We start from the raw sequence: 27,415 nt of genomic DNA, 5'->3' as shown, positions 1-27,415 counted from the left end.
TCAACATCACATCCCTTCACGAATAGCCTGAAAGTCTCCTGTTTCATAACACACTCTTTTCGATTAGGATCCATACATCTTCATCGGCCTATGCATCTCGGCATTCTGCTACTGTTTCGTCTTCCTTCACATCATGAAAAGCGCCAAAGCCATATCCCGGTTTGGCCATGCATCTGCCGAAGGTCAAAGCTCGTCTTCCCCACATCCAGTCAAGCCAACGAGAAGCTCCGTCGCTGCTTCAGACCAGAAACTACGAAAGGCAGCACGTCACCTCCCTCTCTTTGTCATTATCTACATTTTGCAATGGATGCCATATGCCGCGTATTCGGTCATGCTGGGTCTGCATATGGCTCCTCCGTGGCAGTACAGTCTTTTCGTGGTTATTGCTACGAACTCGGGTGGGATTTGGAATGCAATGGCTTATTCGCGATTGATGAAATCGTCCAAGGAACCTACGTCCCAGTCCATAGTCAAGAGACACAGTTTTGGCAGTGCAGCGTCGAAACGGCCGGTCGCGGATATCCCCAATGCATCAATCGTCAAGACATGTGTCGTTCAGAGCAATGATATAGAGAATGTTTGATGCCTAGTTTTTTGTATCATATTGGTAACAAGGCTGGTTTGGAATTGGATGTGAGTGGTTTAAATAACATGAGATTGATTGAGTTACAAGTATTACAAAAGAATGGTTGTTATAGTCGTTTTTTGGGGAGGAGTTGTTTGAGAGGCACCTGTTCAGACTATTTGACACCGTACTTGAGCTTTGCCAGCAAATCAGTCAGCCACGGTGCGACAGCCGAGAGAAGCATTACTAGCTTATAGAACTAGAAACAAAGTATGAGTATTGGATGTATCCCTTCAAATCCAGGTAAGGTAAACGAGCACATACATAAGGAAACACCACCTCTCGGGACCGGGAATCAGCTGCACCAACAATCAGCTTTGCGGCTGACTTTGGAGTCACCTTCGACGGCTCTATCTTCGTTGTCATTGACGAACTGCTGGTTCCGTACGCTAAATCCAGTGCGTTTTCTCGAAAAGATGTAGCCACTGTTCCTGGCAGTGCTATTGTGACTGAGACTCCAGACGACTGTGTCTCAATCCTGAGAGATTTGAAGAAGCCACCTTCATACGAGCGGAGAGGTTTAGTGCAACAAGAATCGCGCAAAATCATCCATGCACATACTCAGGGCAAACTTTGAGCTGGCGTACAGTGCCCGTGAGGGAGCAGGTAGTTCGCCTGCTGTGCTAGATACGACCACAATTCGTCCTTTTGATTGTTTTAGGAGATCCAGTAGATACGAAGTCATGTATACAGGACTCTATATACAAATTCGGTCAGGGCAATGAGATGCGTACAGAGAGAGCAAGTGCAAGTTCTTACTAATACATTTGTCTTGACCATCTTCTCAGCAACTTCGCAAGCCTCGTTGGGAGACAAGTCCCCGAAAACTCGAATGCCCAGCACTCTTCATCGAAAATAAAATTGGGTTAGAGTGTGCAGTCTCAGCTTAGCATGGACTCTGTCGCCATACCCGACACAGAGCACCAACACATCACAACTTGTCAATTTGTCCCTCACAAGTTTGCAATTTGATTCGACTGTAACATCTAGCGGTAAAACATCTGCAGATATGCATCCTAGAGCTAGACATTCCTTTTGGACCTCTGTTAGCTTCGACAACGACCTTGATACAAGCAAGAGCTTTGAGCGTCTTTCCGCGTATAGTTTTGCGATTTCTCTGCCTATGCCGTCACTGGCTCCAATGATTACGACCTACGGAGGGGTTATATGTCAGGATTTCAGTAAATTCAGCATTGCGTGAATGCTCAAACAAGAGAGAATAAGCAATGCTCACAGTTTGGTCATATTCGATTGGTTTAGATTGCAGGAGGCGATAAAAGATGAGTGCCACCACAGTGGCTGCTATTCCTGAATAGATCGACATTTCTCCCACTATCTTGTCAAAACGCCGTCGGGTTTGTTCTGTTCAGGTGTTGAGTGTTTTGAGGTTTGGAGATTGTCACTTGTGAGTATATCTAGAGAAATAAGGTGAATCGCGTCTTATGTCGCGTAAATTCACGTAGAACCACAATCTGCGGAATTGTCTCCAACTAATTGTACGTGCAACGTCTAATCGTTTCTGAATTTTCTGACCAAGAAAGAAACATTGACACTGCTCAGAACTACTAAGTAAGTGAGAGAAAAGACGTGTGCAATCTATTATTCATGTATTTAATCTATGTAAAATGTATGAGATCTATCTGAACGTAACCCCATTCAACTCGTAGATCAAACTGAAAACTGAACATGTCTGTCACAGCGTGTCAAAAGAGCATCATCCAACAGATGACCAACTATCATAACTGGAACTCAGTGCAATTTCCATTCAACGTATGTGGTGACAAATCTGATGGTCGAGGTGTTACTGCGGGCGTAGGACTCTTCTCATCGTGAGTTCAATGTTCAATGTATAGTAACTTTGTGAAGCATGATACAGTACCCGGTTTCAACTTGTCATCTAGATCTACACAGGATCTGTATGCTGTGCTAAAGACATACGCAGCTTCCGTCAACACAACCGTCTTCACCCCATTTGCATCATACATGCCAACACTGTCCACACTGGCTTCCGAAACGGATAACTCTAACTCGACTGTTGGGCTCGACAACTTTTGCATTGCATGGAATGGTGCCTTGTCGGACAAGTTGTTTGGGAATGCGCAACTGCAAACATTAGAGGACTGGTATTGGTTGCCAGCATTGCAATATTGTAGTGATCTAGGACTTGTTAGTATGCTGAGTCGCGCTGCTATCTATGATGCTCTGTAAGTGTTTTCTCGAATCGCTGTATGTTGAGCAGACGAGTATGTTACTGTTCCTTGCGCATCCCTAACCACAGTTCCTCCTAGCGTCATGCACGGATACGGAACGAGCCCCGACTCATTCGCCGCCATAGTGTCAGCAAGCGGATCTCCACCTTCATCATCAGACATTCCAGAAAACGTCTGGCTCAAAAACTTTTTGACCGCTCGTGCCAACGTCTTAGCAAATCCTGTAGTTCATCCAATCGCATGGGCTGCCACCAGTTGGAGGATTAATTCCTACTTGTACTTGTTAAACGCTGCAAACTATGCTCTGAATCAGTCGGTGGTGGTTGACTCAAACAACTTGACTATACCAGTTTCTTGCAGGTTGACTATATACGGAACGTGGAGCCCAGCAGTTTCAACGGCTGTATCATACTCGGCAGGCACAATAGTGGCGATTATTCTATCTTGTATGGGCATAATTGCAACAGTACTAGCTGGCTGGTATGTATTTGTTTAGAATTTTTTTGTCTGTGCAGACCTGTCAGATCCCAACGATCTGTTTTTCATTAGGTGGTGTTGCAGGAGAGCCAACTCTTTTGGCCTGCTCGAACAGGACACAATACAAAAGGACTAAGAAAAGCAACTTTCTGTTTGACTGCAAGTAGACGAAACTGAATCATCGTATAAAGTAAATTGAAATAACTTGATTCCTGACTCTTGAAAACTCACTGCGATTTTTGTACGGTTAGTAGAGCTTGTAAATTTCAAACCCTATAAATACTGCTGTCTCCAACAGAAACGCCGTGCAAGTTACGTTACCACAGTCCCAGCATTTTTTAGAAACCCTTCCATGCCGGCGTCTGGATACGATGTGTTCTCTCAGATTTTACATGGCCACATTTGTGGATGTCAGAGTACCGATTTCGATACGCACATCAAGAATTGGTGATGCTGGTATCATATACTTGAATACGGCGACTAGGTCACGATTCTCTAATCAGCTCAAGGTATGCAAAAGATCTGATCCTCTATGAATATTGGTTCGTGTTAGTTCTTCAGTTTATTAATTTGTTTTGTCTCGTTTGCGTACAAAATTCATCGCACAGTACCATTGTTTGAACGAGACGATCTGGCTCGAAATTTATATCTCCTGACCGTGGGTTGTCGCCGCTGGTTTGGCTGGTTGATTTTGAAATTACAGATTTCCGTAATAGCGTTTCGTATGCGTTCATAAGAAAAGAAATGCATTTGTAAAAATACCCTGTCATCAGATGCAGACACGTTCGAGAGGCATTTCCCTGATGAAATACAGCAACGAACTACACACAGCTGTACAAGAAGTTTGAAAAAGTAGACGAATCAATGTTTAAGGCCGGAAAACGGAGTGCAAGAGTCTTGACTGGGAATTGCGGCATTTCACAGCCAGAAATCAATTTTAAAATTTTGCTAGTTCCAAGAGCTCAGCTCATTGTAGGGATAGAAGCAAAGTGATTTATTTCGTATTTAAAACACGTCAAAATAAAGTTCTCATAGCTATCTAAGGCTCGACAATTATGCAATAAGGGCATCATCCCAAATAGTCGGATGGTAGAGAGATTAAATCTCGGAAATCACGGAATCATCTAACCTAATTGCTTTAATCGTAGGATGCTCAAAGTTGATAAACTTCCCTTAGGATTGGCAGTCTCACTGCAAAAATTCACAGCCTAGTCCCCTTAAAAGATTCAAACACCCTCATTTGGAGGATTTACAAACTGTGATGGGACGGAAGGAAGAAGTCAAACTAACCGTTTGAGTGAATTTGAAACGATCTGCAACTGTTGTTGTGAACAAACCTGTTCCATTCATTGTTAGTTGGCGACGTGTTTCTCGTCAACGGTCGCCTGGGCTTGAATTGGACACTGCATCGTTTTGCTAGCCAGAGCTCTACATGGCAAATCTGAATCCATCGTTTGGTGGTTTTGAACCATACATTTGGACCACTATTCACTCCTGTGCGCTTGTGGTGATAGCAATGAGCATGACTGGCTCTGGTGCAATCATCTTTCTAAGTTTCCAGCAGCATCGTAGACAAAGGTATGTACACTCTGACTTTCGTTGTCGAGTTTAAACAGTTCACGAACGCATCTGATTCTTCATTTTACCATTTGCGAATAGATCTGTTGGAATCAGCCAAATCTTCCCAGCAGCCCTGGCAGTTGCTGACTTTGCCTTTGGAATTTTTCATGGCAGTATGTGGTCATCATCTCTTCTCTTATAACGGCAAAAGGCAGAACTGATTAGCTTTCTTTTTAAGCTGATCATATAATATCGCTTGCTCTGACAAAGGTTGTTTCTGGTCCTGTATGTACGTTTCTGGGATTTGGAACTGGTGAGCTACTGAATGATTGATGGTTGCTGCAGATCAAAGTTGTGCTTGACTAACGAAAACACACTGAGTAGTATATTCGATACTGGTTGCAACATTTTGGGTCTCTGCATGTAGTCTTTATGTGTACTTCATGATTTGCACGAGTAAGTAATGGCTTCGAAGTACCAGTCTGTCTCATTCCTCTATGTAGCAGACATTTACAAGCATCTACTCTAGTTCATGTTCCAAACTTTGGAAGAGGAAACTGGAAGCTACATTTTACTTGCTGGGGAGCTCCGGCTCTCATTTGTTTCATTGCGCTCGCTCAAAACGAATTTGGTTCAGAACAGATGGTATGTTCTTTGACTTTTGATTGTTCAGTAGTAAACATTGCAATTCGGTAACCTTGCTTACCCCGTTTTAGTGGTGAGATCCAAGCGATTTCTTGATGCATTCTACTCTCTTAGAATTAACCCTACTTTAGGTGTGGGCTTCCGACGTCCTTGTGGATTTACTTGGTATGAGAACCGTTTATCACTTTGAACACTTCTGATAAACTCTGGACTCATAATTCGGATAATTAGGATCCCTACGTACTGGGTGGTCTATGCATCTCATCATGCTGCTACTGTCTTGTCTTTATGCATGTCATGAACACTGTCAAGGCCATAGCCCAAATGGATCGTGCACCCGGAGAATCATGGATTTCAGCAACTCCATTTCCACAACACACCCCTGCTGCTAGCGTAACCCCAGTTCAAAAAGTCAGGAACGCTGCAAAACTTCTCCCCCTATTTGTCATTATCTATTTCTTCCAATGGATGCCATCTGGCATGTATGCACTCTTTCTGGCTATAAACCTACCTCCACCGTGGCAGTACCAGCTGTTTGTGGTTATTGCTTCCAATTCCGGAGGCATTTGGAATGCTTTGGCCTACCAGCGCATGTACGACGTCGTTAAGTGGTGATTTTGCTGCTAATGTTGATACTCACTGTTCGTCTTGCATGCTGTTAGGCTTCAACGCAGTAACAACAATGGCCGAACCAGCACCAGTGAAGGGTCGAAACAACCATTTAAGGACGTGGGCACTTCAGTAATCGTCAAAACCAGTGTCGTTCAGAGCAATTCCATCCTTGGTGTTTGAATATAGTTGGCAATAGGTCAGGAACAAAACCTCTAGACCTGATTAAAGTGCAAAAAAGCTGCAAAATACATTATCGATGAGATCCCCCATCAGTGTTTGGCAAAACGAGACAAGAACAAAGAGAGACACAAGCATTCAATATACACATAGTTCGTCAATTATGTCAGATACCCCGTACACTCGGCCATTGAACGAGGCTCGGAATCCCACAATCTTTGCCCCTTATCTTCTAATTTCTGAAACTGAGGCACGGAATTCAAAGGGTTCACAACTCTGGCATCGTTAAATCCAATTAGACGCAACTGTATTCTTTGAAACCACAGAGCACACAAAGGTTGAGAGAAAGGAAGAGACATGAAGCACAGAAAGAGTAGAATTAGAAAGGCTTCCAGCAATTGGTTCAAGCTATATAGACAATTGCGGCATGAAAAAAGATGAAAGCAGAAACTACAAAGTGCTCTCGTGTTGTATATTTATCATTGCAAGAAGGGTTGGGGCAAGTCACTACAAATGACCTGTCGTTGTATTAACAGACGTAAGGCCTCGAGTAAGCCTTGCGAAAAAGACGAATTGACTGTGAAGTGGTTTAGATAGTTTCAAATTGACGATAATCGCACTCATTTTGTATATGCAGGTACATTCAGCACCACTCAACAGGACATGAAATATCAAGAAGAAACGCTACATCGGCTGCCATTCACTAATCAGCACTCATCCGCTACACGTTCAAATTGTGTTCAACACAAGGCATGGGGCGAGACCACTATCCAGGCCGGCAAGCATGCACGGCATTATAAAGAGTCATGAGATATACCATTTAGGCCCTCCTGGAGTGTCACCTGGTGCAGTAATCGCGTAGAAAGTCGAGTCATCAGAGTCCATTGTTTTAACCCAAGGTGAGTGCTGACCCAGCAACGGATATCTGAATTGTTCATTTCAATTGATTTAAACGTATTACCCTTTATGATATTAGCTATGTAGCAATCTCTTTCTTGGACTCTTTTCAATGGCATCATCAACATCGCCGATACTGAAATGTCGCAGCCTCCCTCCCTGACCGAGCTACCTGTAGAAATACTGCTCAGGATTGCCACATATTTTAGCAAAACAGCCATCAGGAATGGCGCTCACTCAAAGCCACAAACCACGCTGCACTCATCTGCTCTTGTCAACAAACTCATGTTTGACATCCTGCTGCCGAGCTTGTGGTCGGAGGTGGAAGTCAACGATAATACGGACGGTGTAGCTTGTATTGTTGCCATGATAAACGAGAGACCCATTCCATCGTATGGCGCTAGTGCCATCCGGGTCCTCAAACTTGCTAACAATAGTGACCCACAAGAAACGGCCACTGTGGACTTTATAGTGTCTGTCTCAACATCAAATCTCTATAGGTTAGTGGAATTACTTGGCTACAAACAAGCTGGATGTTGGCTTGTCACTTCTCCGATCGTCCACAACCGAACTTTTCACGCGTAGAGACTATCACTGCCATAGGCTGGCCAAGAGATGTAATGAAGGAATTTCTGCCATCGCTCTCTGTATTGTCGTCTCTGGATATAAGCGAGGGGCCTTTCGATAGTGAGACCATCCGATTAATAGTAGCATGCTGGCCCAATTTGACCAAACTACATTTGGGCCCCCAGAAGAGTGTAAATCACGAATCATGGAGAGGTTTTGTGTCTAGCGTCTCTTCCGAAACTCAAGGATATTGATTTTGATGTAGAACAGGACTGTACATTGGAGGAGTTGAAGAGCTTCATTCTGCCACGTATCGCTCTGGAGGAGAGCACTGGTGGAAGTGCGAGATTGGAGTCTGTCGACATTGCAGGGTTTTATGTAGAGAACCAACTGCGCCAGCTGCTCCTGTTGACTCCAGAAGGCTTTGAGGTGTTTACTCCTCCTGATGCATGGGTTGTGAGAATGATGACGTTTGGTATAGATGCAGAGTTTGGTTTCCGGAGGAAAGGATGTACTACGAATACGAGGACGATGAAGAAGATTATGATGGTACTGAGACACACGAGGAAGGCGAAGGAGATGAGAACCATTATGATTGTTGTGATACAGGACGAAGAGGAGGGAGATGATAACGATTACGATCTTGATGAGATACTGGAGGAAGATGAGGGAGAATAGGAAGATTATGATGGTGCCGTTGATTAAATAAAAGTGATAGTGTTACGTCTAGAGCTTTGTATGGGTCATTTAAGAAATGAATTGAGATATTGATCATGAATATCTTCATAGACAAATTAACGGATTTAGAACTGAACTTGACTACATTCCTCAATTCTTGCCCCTTTTTTCCTCGCGTTAGAGTTTTAAGTCTTGAGCTACAAGACCTCCAAACATCAAAACCCCAAAGTTAGAATCAAGAGGAGAGCGAAGTAGCGCGTAATAATACGCCTGTAGATCTATATATTAGATGACTCAGAAAAAGAGCAAGAAGCAAACGAAACAGAAGCCAGCCAAAAAGGCAGCTGCATCATCTCAAAGTCCAACCCAAGATGCTGTTGAATCATCCGTGGAACTAGATCCAGTCAATCCCGACGATAAAGGTATGCTCTAAAATCCGATTCATGCTTAATTTTGGTTGCTTGCTATACTGCTTGTCTCGAAAACCGTACACCACATCACAATGCTTTGACAAGCAGCTCACATATTCACTCCCGTTCAATGCAGAACCAAAAGAGAAATCATGTCATCACGTAAAAGGAGGCGTGAGATGGATGAGAACGCAAAAGAACTTGGCAACCCGCTTGGAAAGGCCTGCTTGTAAACCGTGTCGTGATGCTCCTAAATCCAAGGATGCGGATGATTCTACTGCTGCAAAGGCCTTACCTGATATGCTGGTAAGAATGCATTGCAGCTGCCTCTTGCGATCAGCCAGTTTGATCTTTTCCAAAAAAAAAAAAACGCTGACGTATGCTCGTCACAATTAGTGCCTGTTTTGCGGTGACATCCTATGCAAAGAGCACGCAAACGCCCATCACAATGTGCAGGATCATAAAGTCTATTATAACTTGACAGATATGAAGGGGTATTGTTATCCATGTGGCAAGTCGTTGGACGCAAATTCCAAGCATCAGATCTTGATGGACGTTGATGCGTTCATCAAGAAGCAAAAGGATGGACCGGGTGTTGATAGTGTTGTTGAGAAGATGGGGCCTGCTGAACGGAGATTCCCGAATCAGCGTAGAGGTGAGAACATGCCCTCGTGTGGGTATATCAACTTAGGAAATACGTGCTTTTTCAATTCTGTTATGCAGGTGAGTTTGTCGTCTTGATAATCTGATTGCTGAAGCAATTCCGCAATACGAATGTAATATACGAACGGTTTTTGTGCTAGTGTCTCACTTGGACGACTCCACTATTTACTGAACTACAAAAGACGCTACTTCCGTCAACCACTACCGCAGCTACCGAATCGCATATACCGCCTCGCCCTGGTCCGTTAACCTCAGACCTCAATAACGTCATTTCAAGTGCTCGCAAAGAAACACTGTCTTCGTCACCGCTGTCTGTCAGCCCAGAACCCGTCTTCAGACATATGATCCAGCGATTCAAGATGTATAAGAGCTTCCGTCAGCAGGATTCTCATGAATTGCTTAGACGACTTGTTGATGCTGTTACAGAAGAGCAGTTTAAGGGGGTCGTGAGAAAGTCAGGTGCTGAGAGTCAAAAGTCGTTTGTGGAGGGGATATTTCAGGGTCGGTGGGCCTCTGCGATAGTGTGTGATACGTGCAAGAATGTGAGTTGTGGAGCTTTCCTAAATTGATTGATTTCTGTCTTTTTTTCTCACGCAACGCTTACGCGGTATAGTGTTCTCTCTCGTATGAAGAGTACATGGACATTTCACTGCCTATAATCAACAATGACATTCTTGAGGAACGTCGTGGCAAATCGAACAAGGTAAGAACTTATCATCAGGTAAATTTGACCAATACGTAAACCCGCAACAACCGCCGTTTTTTTGCAGAAGCCGCCAACACCACAAAAACTGAAGGGCAAAGGCAAGAAGGTCTCGGAGGCAATAGATACCACTGTAGGCACAGAATCAGCCAAAGATGACGCAGGTGATGGCACTGGAGTCATCTCATTATCCTCGTCGCAAGAATTGTCTTCTGAAAAGGCAGCCGACGAAATTTCAATGGAAGCCGTAGACGAGTTATCCGTATTAGCAGCCAAATCCCCATATAATACTCCGAAACAGCTTGCCATGATTGAGCACGTCATGCGTCCACTATCAGTTGCCAAGGAAGGCAATAATAGCAAGCCAACTTTAATGAAGGGTCTGTTGGGATTTATGGCTGTGGATGTCATGGATGGAGACAATAAACTCAACTGTGAACATTGTTTCAAGTTGAAGTATCCCGATTATGACAAGACGAAAGATGAGGATAACGCGGGCAGCATTCCAGTGGTACCAACTACGCCATCAGACATAGCCACGGACGATGCAGAACGAACTGATTCGTGGGTTCCTGTAGCAGCACATGGCGATACGGTTACTGATGATACCATGTCTGAGAGTCGAGGAACATCCACTCGAGGAATATCAACACCTGCTACTCCATCGGCAAGACCGATATCAGATTCCATGTCCCCACACCAACTAGATCGTCCATCGCCATCAGCTGAAGAAGACGTCGAAATAGTAGAGATTCCTGAAGATGATGATGCCATGCCTGTAGACTCACTAGTAGGATCGATATTCACAACCAAGGACGATGACGACGATAACGAAGTAGAAGTCGCCAAAGCCGTAACTCCAAAGAAAAAGGGTAAAGAATCTACTACTGTGACGAGAAAGGGACCACCACCAGTATTCACAACAGGAAGAAAACGATACTTGTTGGCATCACCACAACCTGAAGTACTTGTATTACATTTAAAACGCTTCCACACATTATCTATGGGTCGTATAAGAAAAGTAGAGGACTTTGTCGAGTTTGATGAATTGATTGATCTGGAGCCTTTTGTGGTTCCCGATGACCTCACTAGTGATAGTAGCAGTAATGGTGCAAGTGATAAATCACCACCAGCATCATGGAAATATCGAGTAAATGGAATAGTAGTGCATTCTGGAGGAGGATACACGTCAGGACATTACACTGCTTATGTCCGATTACCTGCAGATTTAGACAAGAATGACGAGTCGGGACAGCCGCTTGGTGGGAACTGGGTGTATACGTCTGATACACATACTAGACGAGCATCTTGGCAGGAAGTGTCTCAGTGTGAGGCGTATGTGCTGTTTTATGAGAAGGTTTGAGACTACGAGGTGGTTGCAAGCCACACAGGTAACTGCTAGGATAATAGAGGGAGTGTGTGTGTTTTTGTGTATGGTGGTGGTGCCGGTGTAAAATAGAATGTTGAATTTGCATTACTTTGTGAGGTGCATCAGTCAGTTTCATTGTTGTAGTTTTGGCTGGTTGAGCTGCTATTACGATCTCATTTATGACCTGTAATTGTCATGACGCCCCTTCGACCCTCATCAAGGAGCCCACGGTCTTGATACGTGCATATCAACCACATACATTCGCCCATATTTGAAACGACAAAGAAAACCCAGAAAGTGTTGAGGTAATAACAAGCAGTCAAGTCAGTCCCGAGTCATAGGCTCAAATGAATACCGATTCCACATTGCCCTTTGAACCAGCTCGTCATGCTGTCGTAGCAGAAGGTAAATATGACACTCAAAATTGTGGAAGCGACGCCAAAAAACGAACCGGAACACTCCACTCATATTGAAGCTTCAATTATGTCGGAAAGCTTCTGCACTTATTTGTGAATATGGGGTTAAGTTTTCTTTTTTGCTCACACATCTCTCTCTCTCTTTCTCTCAAATATTTGATAGCAAGGTTGAAGATGAGCTCGTCAAACTATCACGTCGCAGATAACTATGATTTTGAATCAGCTAGCTCTTCCATCAGTCGAGAATGTATTGTTGTTACGAGTGCTAGAGAAAGGGACGTTTCGAGCATGTCAAGTTTGCAAAGATTGAAGCTTCTGGAAAGAAGTGAATCGTTATTTTGGCTCTGTCAATATGGGCATTTTTTGGTCTAGCCGCTGTGTGTGTGGCTTTATTCATACCCTGGGAGATTGAACTCATCATACATACACCAACCACAACAAAAAGACACACGATAAGCAGTTCATTATCTCGTTTTTGTACGATGGTTGTAATATACATGTTGGCAAAACAATAATACAAGTCTTTAGTACATTTAGGTAATAACAAGTTTCTCTTATATCCATAAACACACAAGTAGCCAAATCCACAAGCACAAGTTTTCATACCAAGCGTCGTCTCCTCTCTCAGTGTTCCCCTGTCCGTCCTCCCCACACACAATGTTGCATATATATAAACACCATCTCAACCAAATAGTGGACCACGAATACGTCTAGCGAGCTGCATGTCCTTTTGCATGAGGGTGACCCGTTTGGCGTGGATTGCACACAAGTTCCTAAAAGAACGGGTGTCTGATGAGTTGCGATTGTTACAAACAGGTGGTATTCAACAAAGACGAACGTATGCAGGATGCTTGAATATAAAGCGAATGCCTGCTCTCTGACCAACGCAACAAAAAACGACGCATGATCTATATATATTACTCACGAATCTTCAAACAAGTGTACGAGGTAGGCCTCAGCAGCTTCCTGCAATGCCATCAAAGCGTGTGACTGGAATCGTAACTCTCCGTCGAGTTCACCTCCAGTTACGAATTCTTGGGCTACTTCTCTGACCTAGGTAGAGATGAATAGGTGTGTGTTGATGGCGATTGTTGTGATGACATGGCGATTGTTGGAATGTGTGATGTGATGTTCGTCTCTTCGACACAATGTGTGATGTGATGTACGTCTCTTCGACACATGAGTGTGATACTGGCGGGCCTCATTGAATAGTACATCTGTCATGATCACTCTCAAATAACATACCAGCCTAGCAAAGGGCAGTTTCCTGAGGAGCAACTCTGTTGATTTCTGGTATTGTCTTATTTCTTTGAGGGCGACCTGACCCGGACGGTATCTTCGCCTTGTGCGTGCAGTTGGAGCTCGTGCCTTTGGTTCTGGTCCTATTCAATGTCAGATGGTGGTGAGCATAGAAAAGAGACAAGTGCTCAAGAGAATACATAGTATGGCGACATGGTATCAAGTATGCATCATGTTGTAATCATTGTCGCGCTTGCTTTATCTTCCTTCTTGTCGACACCAACAAAATGACATCAAAACAAGACGAATAATAACTACTAGATGTGGCCGTTCCTTACTTCGATCAGACTTGCGGACAGGAGTACGAGCAGTCCGTGGACTCTTTGTAGGCGTTCTTGCCATCTCGTAAGTAAGAAATCGAGGCTCAAATAGTTCAAAGTATTTTTGTTGATTTGGAGATGTGCTTGTCCTTCACATGTTTTGGAATGTCGGACGATCAAGTAGAACTCATACTAACTTATAAATACATAATTTCAATGCTAGATTCAACGTGGTGCCTCTGTTTGCTTGTCATCTCAACATCAACATTAGACCATTGGACTCAAAGGGGGCACACGCGTTACATGCTCCTTAACGTCAGTGTTCGCATCCTGATCTTGTTATGGCATCGTGAGTGCTATGAACTGGCAACTGTCGTGATTACGGCTTTATATGCCGCACCGTTTCAGGTCTTTTGGCTTTTGCTCACTCCAATGCATACTCATCACTTTGTTTTCTCTGCTGCTTCCTTCTTCACTTGTATAACCAAGATATGGACATTTTCATGCAACTCCTCCAGGAACGAAGGATCAGTTAAATGATTTTCAACAATCGGGATATGCTGTTATGGAATACTGAGCATAACGCTTCGTGTATTCCAGTGGACAAGGATTCAGGCCTCTGAATGCAAGAAGAGAGATTCATGGACAACTTTCAGTGTGATGATTTTGTTCTGCTGTGGATTGAATCCGCCAGTGGCTTTCTTCGAAACTCTTATATAGAAGGGATATCTCAGATACTGTGTGCTAAATGGAAAAATGTGGATTCGGAACTCGCTTGATGAGCATATTCTTTTCAACGTCCGCGTTTTGTTCGCTCGACGGAGACTTACGTCTCTCAAGTCTCTCTCTCTCGTTTCCCACTCTGATACGATGCGTCCGTGGGCATTTCAATGTCGTTACATTATCAGTAAACAAGAGTTTAAAAGAAGGTCGTGGCAAAGACAAATGAATCCTGCCTTTGGTGATAGCAACAAGGACGGAAGTCGGAAGAGAAGTCATCAAACCAGACTCCCCATCAAGAACCGCGAACGGATTATTACTACCATAACTAGGCCATCACCCGTATTGACGACTGGCATAAGAACAATGCTTGATATCCCCACGATCAGAAGTAGTACTATAGCTTTTCAGACGCTTCCATGCGTCCTCTATGGACGAATGCGAAAACGATGAGACTTAGTGGACTTGGCTAAAGGCTTGGATCTTGGAGCTTAGGTTGCTCAGGGATTGTGTTTGGGGACGAATCGAAACGATAAATAAAGGCATGTACAAGGAAGTTTATTGTAAACTATTTGAAGTGTGTCCTTGCCGCCCGAGTCCACTTTTTTGTGCATTTGGGTCTTGCTGCTCTTCACGAAATATTAGGTAGGAGATAGAGCGGTCAATATTCAAATAAATGTTGCATTGCCTGCAGCGCATGATCTGGTTTCGATTTTCTGTTTTGTTTCGCACATCTCAAAAAAATCCCAACCCTACCACAAAAATTCAGTCAACTTTAAATTTTTACGTGTAGCTTCCATCGCATCATCACTTCGGACCTTCCAAACATGGCAGACGATGAAGATGATACACCCGACACGTCGACATCAACAACCTCCATCCCATCATCCAACTTCAAAACTGCAAACAAGAAGAAAAACAAAAAGAAGAACAAGGCGAGCAGTAAAGTCAGTCCCGAGTCACCTGCGAGGTCTGATATCGATGTCAAGCTAGTGAATGAGCCGTCAACCACCTCGATAATGACTGAACGAGTAGTAGAAATATCTGATGAGACACGAGAAACCGTGGGAGAGACGCAACTAGGTGCAATGGAACAACCAGCCGTTGTCATGGAGGACTCAGCATCTAGAGTGGACGATACTACTAGTAGTAATGCTGTGGAAGTGCCTGTGGAAGTGTCAATACCACCAACAATACCAACAGCAATAACATCACCGTCCATTCTTGCTGGATTCAAGAATGCATCAACATCATCCCTATCCAAAGCAAGTGTCAAATTCAACGAATCTAGCATTTCAATACCGATGGTGAAGGATCCAGTGCCGATAGCAATGGTGTCTCAACGTGTTAGGAGATCTGAAAAGTGAGAAAACCGCCAGCATTCAACATTTTGAATTGGGATTTTTTTTTCGCTCACAGTTTCTCAAACAAAGTTTCAAAAGCGAAGAATTATCGCTATCTTTCGCATCTGAAATCTTGCCTGGGTTATTACTCGGCTCTCAACGTGCAGCTGAGGATCACGAGTATTTGAAGGAGATGAATGTGAAATATGTTGTTACTGTCGCGAAGGAGATACCGCCAAGTGGGTGATAGAGAAAGCTTTGAATCAACATAAGGAGCTTTTACCAAGCGTGTTTTTTTGCACCACAACATGTCTTTTGCTCATTTTCATCAAAACATATGTAGGTTTCCCAACAGAGATTTCATATCATTACTTACCTGCAGAGGCAAGTGACGTTTGCGTCCGCTCAGCATGACCAAAAAACCTTGCATCAACACTGTAATGCTCTAACCTAGGACAAACCATGGTTCAACATGCTGCCATACCTAGCTGACGCACTAGACTTTATTGATGAGCAGTTACGGCCTGAAGGTGGTGCCGATCCAGGTATAGCATCATGAGATATGTTTTCACACGACCTACTGTTCATAACTGGCTTGCCAATATATTTTATTCGCAGGACTTGGAGGAATCGCACCACCACACAACATCCTAGTCCACTGTGCACTAGGAGTGTCACGAAGTGCGACTGTCGTTATTGCGTGGATGATGAGAGCTAGGAACTGGTATGTATCGAGTTGGTCTCAAATGCTTTCTGCGCATCCATCACAAATACAATGCTCTTTTTTGCTCACTCATTTTCTCACGTACAGGACATTCGAAGAAGCATTCGCCGAAGTATCACGACGTCGAGAAATCATATACCCAAACGAGGGTTTTAGAGATCAGCTGAGACATTTCCATAAATGGGGCTTTACGGTTACGAGTGCTAGGAAGTGGACGTTCGAGTATGGCAAGTTTGTGAGGATTGAAGCTGCGGGACGGAAGGAGTCTATGTTGGCGTCGCCGTCTGAATGATGGTGGGTTTTGTTTATTATGGTTGTTTAGGATATACGTATATAAAAGTTGAAGTGGTAGTAGTTTCAAACACAATTGAACATAATAGCGGACATAAACCGTTTTTTTGCGTCTAATGAGTATATACTACTTTGTTTGAAGAAAAAGGTTTACAAAAAAAGGCTATCGGGAGTGAGCTATTGTCTACAGACTCAATCACACCACCAACCACGATGCTCCCACTCTATTCATCATCCACATCCCCACCACTCTTCTTCTTTTGACTCTTTTGTTTCTTCTTATTCCTGCCTAGATCTTTCGCTGGTGCTTGCTTCCTTTTATTACCACTAGCTGGTACTTTTGGCACCTGCTTCTTGTTCATCTTGTCTTCACTCACGAGCCCAGCATCATCATATTCCAGCAGCTTCCTCTTATCAGTCTTTTCATCTAGTATAACAGACACTCGTGGTTTGGATCCCTTCTTACTATTGTTATTGGTTTGCTTTATCGGTTGTTCATCATCATCGTCATCAGAGTCCTCTGATTCAGATACTGCATCTTCAGAGTCTTCTTCTGCGTTATGGGATGTGGTGGATGGTTCAACGAGGGTCATCGATATACAAGTGAGGCGAGTGTCTGCATTATATGTTCCGAGTGGTTGTGGTTCGTAGACTGATTGTTCGGCCTTGTCATCAATTGACGGTGGCTTTTGCGACAGCACTGAATCCCAATCCCATAGCCTGACACCGCCATCCGAAGAGCAAGAAGCAACATACGTCTTGCTGTTATACGTAATGACATCGAAATCCTTGACGCGAGTCCCATGTCCAGAATTCCACGCTATTATACATGTTCCGTCTTTGAGATATCCTCGAATCATCTTGTCCTCACCACCAGTTAGTATGACGTGCTGCTCCTTATCACTGCTACCCATAGCGACATACTTCATACAAGCGAGTTTGCCAATACCCAGTATAACAGCCTCCTCACGACCAGACGCAACATCATACACGACAATCGTCTTTTCCGACATTACAGCATACGCTTCACCATCCGGAGACCAAGACACTCGTTCAGGAGTCTTGCCTCGTCGACCCTCCCCAAGTTCTGTGATTCGTAGTGACTTGGCCAACCTCCCAGCTCCCAAATCCCATACTTTGAGCGTGCCGTCTCGACCAGCAGATATCAGTATCTTGCCACTGGGATGTATATCACACCATTCTACAGCGCCTGTATGTCCCTTAAGTGTCTTCAGCACTTCCCAGTCCTTACACCTGTATATGACTATAGTTCCATCTTCAGAGGACGATACGAGATGTGTTTTGCCAAAGAATTGTAGGCGGGTAATGGCACCAGAGTGAGGATTGAGGGTTCCGATTTCTCGACGTCGGTTTAGGTCGAATACTTTAATGTGTTCGTCTGTTGATCCAGTGGCCAAATAAGAGCGTTTGCTAGCATTGGGAGCGAGTTTGACATCACTATTGGTTGTAGTATTCGACGTGGTAGCGACACATTTGAGTGCAGATATGTGAGCTGGAAAAATAAAAACAGGCTTGAACACTGCATTCGTCTCCTCCTGCAGTCCAGATACAGTCAGGCCATACAGGAGTCGCTCGTAGGTACCCAATACTATTGTAAGTGCTGCCATCCCTATGATATACCACTGTCGCTTGTTGGCTGTTTGGATCAAGTTTTTTTTTTTTCGAGGAAAAAACTCAAGGGTTGGAAGTGTGCTGAACGGTTTTCTAACTTGAACCTTTCTGTTGCCATTAGGTATATTTAATGCAATTCAAAATACACGTTGATCCGCCTCTGACTATTCTGGATGCGTGACTATTGGATGCTCGTGGTGTGAACATCAAACACTTTGGTCGCAAATGACACCTTTGTTGAGTTTTTGTTTTGGAGGAGGGACTGGGAGGTAGAGTCGAGGTCATTTCGGGCCGCTGAGTGTGTGGTGGTTGGTTGGGAGCAGTTGTGGGTATTCCATCATCCCAGTATCTCAGTGCTTTTTTTTTTTCGCGTGATACTGGATGCATCGACGCAATCTTAAAAGACGTTTGAATCAAGGCACCATCATCTTTTCTTTACCGAATCGTGGTGATGGTGCAGAAACAAAACTTACGGAGAACGAATGCTTGTATTCTTACCACCACAATGATTCTATACGCTGTATCTGTGGTGATATTTTAGCAAGCAACATTCACAACTCAAACCTTCTTCTGTTTGGCTGAAGTCTGTATGTTACTATGAAATACATGTCATGTTACTATCTACACTGATCCTCCTCGTTTCATGGACGTTTGAAGAAGACTTGTTGACCTCCTTCTCCAGAAAAGACCAAGCGAGACACAGACTACGACGAATTGGATGGCAAGTGACAGAAGAGATGATGTCTGATAGCATGAATGGCCGTAGCATATGGTTGTTCCTTGACGTGATGCTTCAACATCGTATAGTTGACCGAATGAGAGGTTTGCTACGAAAACTCCAAGTGGCACTGGAACCTATAGTGGTAAATGATGTTGGTCTGTTTTCTGTCTCGCGCTGTTGAAATCTTGACACAAAAAACGAGTGCAGTATAAAGCAACAAATGAGACAAACTCAAACGACACAACCACCACACTCACCATCAGGCCTGCACACGCAAACCCATAACTCTTCATCCCAAACAAATCCCTCACAAGCGGTGGAAACAGCGCTCCACAGCATCCAAATCCAAAACCCAGCAGCAGCGAGCAGAAATACAACGACGATGGCGACACACCAGCCGATATAATAGCAGCAGCGACAAGCAGCATGACCTGCGAAACCACAAGTAGAGCCGACGAGTCCACATACGGCTTGACCACATCACATGCAACAGCCATCACAATCCTCCCAATTGAATTCGCAGCTGACAAGAGCGTCACGTTTATACTGATTTGGGAAGCCAGTGTGTCTTTATCGATTGTTGGAGATACGGATGTGAGGATTGTTGAGACGTTGGTAAAGTACGTTATGCCTTGCTGCCAGACGCATACAAAGAGATATAACATGAACTCCTTTGAGGTTATGATTTGATATGGTGTCATGTGGGACTCTTCATGCTGGTCTTGGATTGTTATTGTTTTCGTGGCAGGATGGGGTATGAGAGAGTTTGAAGCGTCGTTGTGCTCAATAAAGAATCCTTCTTCTTCGGGCGAGTTGATTTGGTTTGATGATATGATTTCGTCAGTGCTTGCCTGATTCGATTTAGACAAGTTTCGTGGTGATTTCGCATCAGTTGGTTTGACAGTGAGTTCAGTGCTTGATCCAAGCTTTGGTATTGGGGGTTTTGATGTATCAAACATAAAGCATGCGCCGAGCAAATTAACAACCAACACCATTATAGCCAGAAACATTAAGAAGCCGCCTGCATCAGGATCAGGTGATCCTTCAACAAATCCGTGATAAAAGACCTGAGCGACGAACGTAGCACTGAGACCGTAAAAGAGCAGTAGTATCCCAGTGATTTTCCCAGTCCAAGTACTTGGGAAGTTCTTGATATTTAAGCCAATGACGGCCATGTATGCTGCACACGATCCACATCCTGCGAGGAAATAAAAGAAGCCTACTACTCCAACAGATCCCAAAACCGAACCATCGGTCGTTTTGGTGTACGAGTTCCACATCCCGATGAAGCCGCCCGAGTATAGTAATGCTGCTAGAAACATTGTCCATGATGCACCAAATTTGTCGTATAGCGGGCCACATACTATGAAGGCTATGTTGTTTCGAAAAGTAATGAGCTTTCGTGGCAAAAGTACGCAACACTGAAATGTACAATGAAGAAAGTGAGAAACAACCAAGTAAAGAGTGGAACGATACCTAAATACAGAGCAGTATTTCCAAGGAACGAAACGATATTGACTTCAGTTTCGCTCCAACCAAACTTTGCCTGTAGGCTTGAAGAGAAGCTAGCATAACTATAAAGAGCTCCAGCAGTGCTCATAACCAGTATGCTCTAAAAGTTGATCATTCATGTTAAATGAATGCTTTAGTCCGTACAAACGTCTGATCTACTCACGGACGCAAGAGTGATCCATCGTAAAGTCGCTTGTGAAAACTTGCTGAAAATCCATGTCTTCACATCAAGCAGGCTAGTATTCATTACTGAAAATAATCGTTTTCGAAGTATTTTAAATTGACTTTTGATACCACTTTACATTGGAGCTTTGGTTTAGTCACGAGAACTTGCCTTAGAAACCACTTCATAATTTTCTTTTGCAAACTGCGCTGAATCCTAACACACGTGAGGCAAATCGATGGCTCGGAGGATATGGTACGCTTGGTATTTTGAGCAACTGAGCCAGAAAACTTCAATAAATTCGAAATATAACTTTTTGAAATTTCAACACACATGCATGAGGATATACTACGCATGGTATATTTCTTGAGCAACTGAGCGAAACACTACTACTATTACTACTACTATACTAGAGATGACTTTACAAACGAGGGCTGAGCAAAAAATAAATGAGTAATGGCACTATACGACTACTATACTACATGGTCCCCAACACCCTAAATCCCTGACACTATGATACAGACAATCCCAGCTACTAGCACAAGCGATTAAACGATTTCTTAATCGTTACGTCCCAAAAGGCCGATGACAGCATGACATCGAAGGGTATCTTTGGCGTACACCTGAGCATCCCACCAGCTTCACCATCATGGTTATAATACGTATCAGAGTTTGGTTTACATTTGAAGACGCGGTCTTTATTATAAGTTTGGGTATCAGTATCTTTTTGTAGCTGCGATTCAATATGGATAGCTCCCAGATCATCCAAACTATGCACAACTTCTTCGTTTGGGTCAGATATCACAGCAGCAGCATCACATACATCCGGCGATGACAAGACATACGAGTTTCGATCGCTATTCGTACTACTATATAGCGTGATGATTGAAAACTCTTCGTCACATCCTGCGGCATCCGTCACACCACTACCACCAGTACTGTTGCTTGTATTCCAATCCTCAGATTTAACTCTCATGCGAGCAAATACTGATTTTATCCTGTTTGGTTTGCTACTTGATCCAGTAGTAGTAAGTATTCCATCAGTGTTATCAGATTTTGACCTTTCTCGTTTCCAGAGAGTGGATGTTGACGAGTCTGTTGAGGCGGCACTAGCGTTTCTCATATGGCTTCCGAGTTTCTTTGCCAGTTTTGTGAATGATAGCTTGTTGGTGTTGTTGGTGATGTTGTTGGAGTCATCGTCCAACATGACCGGTGTTGATGTTAGCATTTTTCGTGCTAAGGCTGTAAGGAGTCGGAGGGGCAACTAGTATGATAGTTATATATATTTGTTAGCTCAAGAGGTATCCTTACATACTTGAAGAATTTCTAGTTGAACTTACCTGGTTCGACAGATACGATTGAAAATCAGATGTTCAACTTTGAGCGGGGAACTCTGTCACCAATGTAGCTATGACGTTTCAGTAAGCTTACAAAGAATGAATACAAGTACATGGCAGTGAATATGACGTACCCTTTCTAGCGTCCAAAGTCTTCCTTCTCGCAGTGTTCTCCGAAAGTTGGCCAAATTTTAGTAGAAATAAAAAGTTAGGAGAGGCTCAGCGAAAGAGTCAACACGTTTTCTACGAGACCAGCGAAACCAGTAATAAAAATCTAACCGAAACGCAGTAATCACATAATTCAGCTGTACCATATTAAATTACATACATGATCTCATGCTAGACTGTTGACGTATGCTGTTGAATCTACACGCATCCCACTCTCCCCTGCTCTACAGTATAGGAGTAAACTGTACATGAGCACCCTTCTTGAATTCTCTTATTGGGGTACTGAAATCAGCGTGCTTTCCAAAGGAGGCAGCATTTGCCAATCCGTTTGATGGCATAGAACAGATTGCTATTCCATTAGCCATGGCTGCTTGATCAGTCCAGAATGTTACTGGTTGGGCGTATTGCCTTTTCATGGCCTGTTGGTTGACGGGGACGATTAGAGATTAAAGGCTGGATCATTTCGGAAGTATTTGTAGAGCTTCTTTTTTGCGGTTTACCTCATCAACAGGCTTAGATCCTAAATCTTCGACTGGCGGGTAGATGTCTTCATGACCAAAGTCTTGTTTGGCTGTAGATATCCAGTCTTTGGCGGAGCGGTCTTCAACTGGTTCCTTGATTTCAGATCTATAGTGTTGTTTTGAAGTCAGCCTCAAGCCCTTTCCTATACGATGCAAAACATATAACGACGGCAGACATAAATGTACTCACGCAGCGATACGAGCATACTCTTCTTGCTGTAACTGCAAACGACGACCAATTCGACCAGCACCACCAGCAGGTCCTTTGAATTCTGCCTTGTTGGTTGTAATCAGTTCTCGTTTGTCTGACTGCGCGAGTATTCCCTATGGGTCAACAAAAACGGAGGTTATGAGTGACATCGTTGGGATACTGATCAACAGCCATCAATTCCAACAACGTACTTGATGACCAGCTTTAGACAATGTAGGCAAATCTTCAGGATCCTTGAAACCTTTATCAGCGACAGCTCGTTCTTCAACAAAGTTTTCAAGCAAGATTTTTCCTTGTGGTGCCTTGTGGTTTCCTCGAGGATCAGCTCGGGGTGGTTGTGATTCGAATGCTGGGACTCCTCGTTGAGGCCAGTCAAACTTAAAGACGAAAAGAGGAAGAAGTCAAGTTTGATCTCACAAGTTGATGGCCTAACACGATACAACTCCTGCAGTAACATATAACGAAAGCAAGAAAACTTACATGACCACCAGGTCCACTCATCCCAATAACAGTCTCTCTAGCACGACCAGATCCAGCCTCCTCCAACAAGAACCGATCTTCAAACCAATTGCCCTGGAGCGTGACATTTGGTTTATGCTTGATGTGGAAATGTGGGTCACCACGAACAGCAGGTGTAGGTTTCCAAACAGCTGCTGAATCCATTTTAGCATCCTTGGCCTCCTCAACTTGAGATTGTGTTCCAATAATGGATGCAGTAGCAATTACAGATTGTTTGCCATTCGACAAGGCATTAGGAACCTCTTTGGCATATCTCTCTTCAACCCAGTTACCCAATAATGTAGCTGCGACTCGTTTGGGAGATGCAGCTTCAGTGGTTGCTGGTTCTGGGCGGTTTTTGTGGTGTCGACGAGGATGGAAACCTTCGTCTTCGTGGGCATAGTGTGCTGGTGGGTTTTCTCCATTTCGTGCGCGTAGCTGGGCTTCGAATGCTTGACGCTCTTCGACGTAGTTCCCTAAGAGAGTTGGTGCAATAACATGGGATCTGTTGCTTGTGTCGGAAATATCCACTTGAGGCATGGTTTTTGCAGTGAGCTTGACTTGATAAAAAGGTTCGAGATTTGATTTTGTTATTGATAGATTGGGTGCAGAGGAAGTCTTCGCGCAAAAAGTCCAGTGTTTGACTAAGGGGTGTTGATTCACGCACTTTTTATCTCCGAGACCAAATGTTTTGCAGAGTTGGTCGAAACACTTAACAGATTCCGATCCCACATGGACAGTGGATGCTTCAATTTACGATACGTGGATACGAAATTGTCTGTCAAATAGAACGTATAGAGTGAAGCCTGCTATAAACGCAGTAACATGGGTTTTGTTTCTGTTTTTTGACAAATCACTCTATGCGATCGCTCTCTAGTTGTAAGATAAAAGCATTCACTGCCATCTTAAGGATAATTTGACGCGAAATTCCTAGAGTTTTGTTATTACGTACCGTTACAACTGGTATTTTTCCTGTTCTGCGTCCATCAACCGCGACCATTCCAGCAACACCTATTTAAGTGAACAGCCCCCCACAATCTGTTAGTAAAGCACCTGCGTTCTCATCAGGGCGCACTTCAACAATTGAGGAAGGTCTTCGGACCACATAAAAAACCCCCACTCAATAATGTGGTAACGTGGTTGGGGTTAACTCTTATCGATTGTCACCTTGACGGTTTCTCGAAACACCGACAGGTTTGCCTGACAGCACATACAGAGTGGTATTTACGACAAAATGGCTGATGATACACCCCCGTCGCCTACCAGGTCTAATGGCCCGACGAAACTCAAGACTCAATCTATTGGGTACGAAAATTGGGTACTTTGTGGATAATACGATCCGACACATACACTAACTTGTACAAAAATTATTCTGGAATTGCAGGCATTACAATTTGGAGAGGACTGTCGGAGAAGGCAATTTTGCTAAAGTTCGTCTTGCAACACATATGCTCACTGGTGAAAAGGTAGGACTGAGTCATTAGGAATTCGCGTGCAGTGTCAGCCACAACTGACTTGTTTCCCTCTAAAAATTGGAAATTTACTGGATATAGGTCGCGGTAAAGATAATAGACAAGACCAAATTAGACAAACCGACTGCTAAGAAACTGCACCGAGAGGTCAGAATCATGAAGCTGCTTAATCATCCACACATTGTAAAGTTGTATGAAGTTATTGATACGCCAAGGGAGTTGTTTCTTGTTATGGAAGTATGTACATGTGTTGATGTAGACGCATTGCATTCGGTTTTTGCGTCAGCAAGAGAAAACGTGTTGAAGCTAACATATGTGCTTTGTGCTTATAGTATGTTGCTGGTGGTGAAATCTTTGATTATCTGGTTGCTCATGGACGGATGAAAGGCGAGCATATGAACTTCACGCTTCAGCCTTCTTCACGATGCATTTTATTGCCTTTCACCACTAACACTCAACCAAACTATAGAGAAAGAAGCCCGAAAGCATTTCCGCCAGATCGTCTCCGCCGTCGAATATTGCCACAACCTCCGTGTAATCCATCGTGATCTCAAAGCCGAAAACCTCCTCCTCGATGAGAACCTCAATGTCAAGATTGCAGACTTTGGATTTTCAAACCAGTTTGATCCTAACGAGCATTTAAACACTTGGTGTGGTAGCCCGCCGTATGCTGCTCCGGAATTGTTTCAAGGGAGAGAGTATGTGGGGCCTGAAGTTGATTGTTGGTCTTTGGGAGTTGTGCTGTTTGTGTTGGTTTGTGGGTCTTTGCCGTTTGATGGATCGACTTTGCCTAAATTGAGAGCGAGGGTGCTGAATGGGGAGTTTCATATTCCGTTTTTCATGTCTACTGGTAAGAACTTTGTTTGGGGTGAAAAAGATACGATAAAGTTATTGGATGAAATCCTTTTCTAATATTGGTTTCTCTTTGCTTCTCGTAGCATGCGAGAAACTCATCAAAAGACTCCTAGTAGTCGATTCTAGCAAACGAGCAACTGTAGCACAAATCAAGGAAGATCCATGGTTTTGTGAGGGCATGGATGAAGAACCCAGCATAACACAAATCCCAGCTCCCGAAGACCTAACCGCCGATCAACAAATGGCCGTATTAAAAGAACTCGAAGACTTGGGTCTCGATACTTCCGAAGTTGAAGCGTCAGTAACATCAGGCCAATACGATCATCTCTCAGCCACCTTCTTCCTAATTGCAGACAGAGTAGCTAGAAAGGGAATGGCCCTTCCACCAAGCAGGCCGAAATCTCTGAATGAAGCAACGTCACCTATTGCCGAGTCCGCAAGGAAAGGAAGTGGGAAGGAAGATGATATGCAGGTGCTACCAATCTTGCCAAAACCAAGTAAAGCTTCAGCTAATCGGGATTCATCAGTCCCGTCTTCCCAAGCTGGAGACAGCCAACAATCATTCAGTGACGATGCTCGCTCATCTAACGGTGAAAGAACACGAGCATCAACAGATCGTCCAACTCGAAGTCGCGAAAGTGTGAGAACCGACAACTCATCGAACGATGCACCTCCACCGGTCGTGAGCCGTCGTCCACCACCATCCAGTGACAAACCAAGACCAATGTCAGCTGTAGGAGCGCCCGCAACAACCGGCCGTAAACGTGCTGCTACAGTCACAACTCCCATGGGAGTCAACGAGCTGAAGCGAGAATTGCTGGAATCCAATATGGCTAAAGCTGCTGCGAAGAAGGACGACAAGAAGGATTCAGCTACTGAACGTGGTGGATCAAGTGATGCGGTAGCAGAAACCAGACCACGTCCATCACTATACGTTACTGCAAGACCGGTATCCTATGCTGGTGGTGCACCACCTTCTCCAACTTCGCCTACGCCGTCTCCCGTATCACCAGCTGCATCAGCTCCTTCCACAAGTATATCTCCCACATCATCTAGTAGCCCTACCGGCCCAACAACACCCAAACTGTCCGCCGCCGTCATTCGAACCCGTGGCGCTCGAGCTGCCACAATCACCATCAACCGAAACAACAAGGGTGGAGTCGACGGACTCGTCAACTCATCAGGACCATTACCAAATGTAGCACATCTCCTCAAGCCCAACGATAGCGCCAACGCCATGAATCTGTCTGGTGGACTACCCTCCATACGTACTGATTCTGCCACATCATCCTCCCAAGCACACGCACTACCATCTAAGCTAAACACCAGTGAAAGTGCATCAAACAACTCGCTAGCAGACCGGCCCAAGACGGGCAAGATAATCAAAAAGGAACCACGTACAATTCGGTTCTCCTTCTCGGTGAATACTACATCGTCAAAGGATCCAGATACGTTGATTAACGATATACTTCGGGTGCTGAGAGAATCGGGTATTAGATACGAGCTACAAGCGTATATGGCTGTTTGTGTGGCTTCTGATATAGAATTTGAAATTGAAGTGTGTAAACTGCCGAGACTGTCACTTAATGGTATTAGATTCAAACGTATCTCTGGAGAGGCCTGGGGTTACAAGGCTGTGCTGACTGATCTAATTGCTAAATTGAACCTTTAATCCCGTG

The 27,415-nt window shown here is 44.0% G+C and overlaps 7 protein-coding genes across 7 annotated transcripts; 2 read left to right on the top strand and 5 right to left on the bottom strand.

Annotated features, from left to right (window-relative positions):
• Positions 1–740: 740 nt before the first annotated feature.
• Positions 741–1,949, bottom strand: SmJEL517_g02659 (uncharacterized protein; the record flags this gene model as incomplete). Its single annotated transcript, XM_031168587.1, has 6 exons — positions 741–824; positions 890–1,125; positions 1,187–1,322; positions 1,385–1,469; positions 1,536–1,777; positions 1,860–1,949. The coding sequence occupies 6 exons, from the start codon at positions 1,947–1,949 to the stop codon at positions 741–743; spliced, it is 873 nt and encodes a 290-aa protein (XP_031025516.1).
• A 6,788-nt stretch (positions 1,950–8,737) lies between these two features.
• On the top strand, positions 8,738–11,587 carry SmJEL517_g02658 (uncharacterized protein; the record flags this gene model as incomplete). Its single annotated transcript, XM_031168586.1, has 6 exons — positions 8,738–8,870; positions 8,995–9,164; positions 9,255–9,581; positions 9,662–10,063; positions 10,135–10,224; positions 10,292–11,587. The coding sequence occupies 6 exons, from the start codon at positions 8,738–8,740 to the stop codon at positions 11,585–11,587; spliced, it is 2,418 nt and encodes an 805-aa protein (XP_031025515.1).
• Positions 11,588–12,691: 1,104 nt separating this feature from the next.
• On the bottom strand, positions 12,692–13,650 carry SmJEL517_g02657 (uncharacterized protein; the record flags this gene model as incomplete). The annotated part of the gene is made up of 4 exons (XM_031168585.1): positions 12,692–12,782; positions 12,935–13,062; positions 13,255–13,391; positions 13,587–13,650. The coding sequence occupies 4 exons, from the start codon at positions 13,648–13,650 to the stop codon at positions 12,692–12,694; spliced, it is 420 nt and encodes a 139-aa protein (XP_031025514.1).
• A 3,220-nt stretch (positions 13,651–16,870) lies between these two features.
• Positions 16,871–18,274, bottom strand: SmJEL517_g02656 (uncharacterized protein; the record flags this gene model as incomplete). The annotated part of the gene is made up of 1 exon (XM_031168584.1): positions 16,871–18,274. One exon carries the CDS (start codon positions 18,272–18,274, stop codon positions 16,871–16,873), a length of 1,404 nt encoding a protein of 467 aa, XP_031025513.1.
• Positions 18,275–18,899: 625 nt separating this feature from the next.
• On the bottom strand, positions 18,900–21,902 carry SmJEL517_g02655 (uncharacterized protein; the record flags this gene model as incomplete). The annotated part of the gene is made up of 4 exons (XM_031168583.1): positions 18,900–19,133; positions 19,257–20,371; positions 20,476–20,611; positions 21,246–21,902. 4 exons carry the CDS (start codon positions 21,900–21,902, stop codon positions 18,900–18,902), a joined length of 2,142 nt encoding a protein of 713 aa, XP_031025512.1.
• A 501-nt stretch (positions 21,903–22,403) lies between these two features.
• On the bottom strand, positions 22,404–23,949 carry SmJEL517_g02654 (uncharacterized protein; the record flags this gene model as incomplete). Its single annotated transcript, XM_031168582.1, has 5 exons — positions 22,404–22,598; positions 22,680–22,806; positions 22,891–23,024; positions 23,103–23,288; positions 23,392–23,949. The coding sequence occupies 5 exons, from the start codon at positions 23,947–23,949 to the stop codon at positions 22,404–22,406; spliced, it is 1,200 nt and encodes a 399-aa protein (XP_031025511.1).
• Positions 23,950–24,643: 694 nt separating this feature from the next.
• On the top strand, positions 24,644–27,408 carry SmJEL517_g02653 (uncharacterized protein; the record flags this gene model as incomplete). Its single annotated transcript, XM_031168581.1, has 6 exons — positions 24,644–24,714; positions 24,794–24,875; positions 24,963–25,118; positions 25,214–25,226; positions 25,351–25,731; positions 25,820–27,408. The coding sequence occupies 6 exons, from the start codon at positions 24,644–24,646 to the stop codon at positions 27,406–27,408; spliced, it is 2,292 nt and encodes a 763-aa protein (XP_031025510.1).
• Between the last annotated feature and the right edge of the window lie 7 nt (positions 27,409–27,415).

This window comes from Synchytrium microbalum (assembly GCF_006535985.1).
Source record: "Synchytrium microbalum strain JEL517 chromosome Unknown SmJEL517_scf0011, whole genome shotgun sequence".
Classification (NCBI taxonomy): Eukaryota; Fungi; Chytridiomycota; class Chytridiomycetes; order Synchytriales; family Synchytriaceae; genus Synchytrium; species Synchytrium microbalum.
Note: the sequence above shows the minus strand (reverse complement) of the source record. Positions and strands in the feature narration are given on the sequence as shown.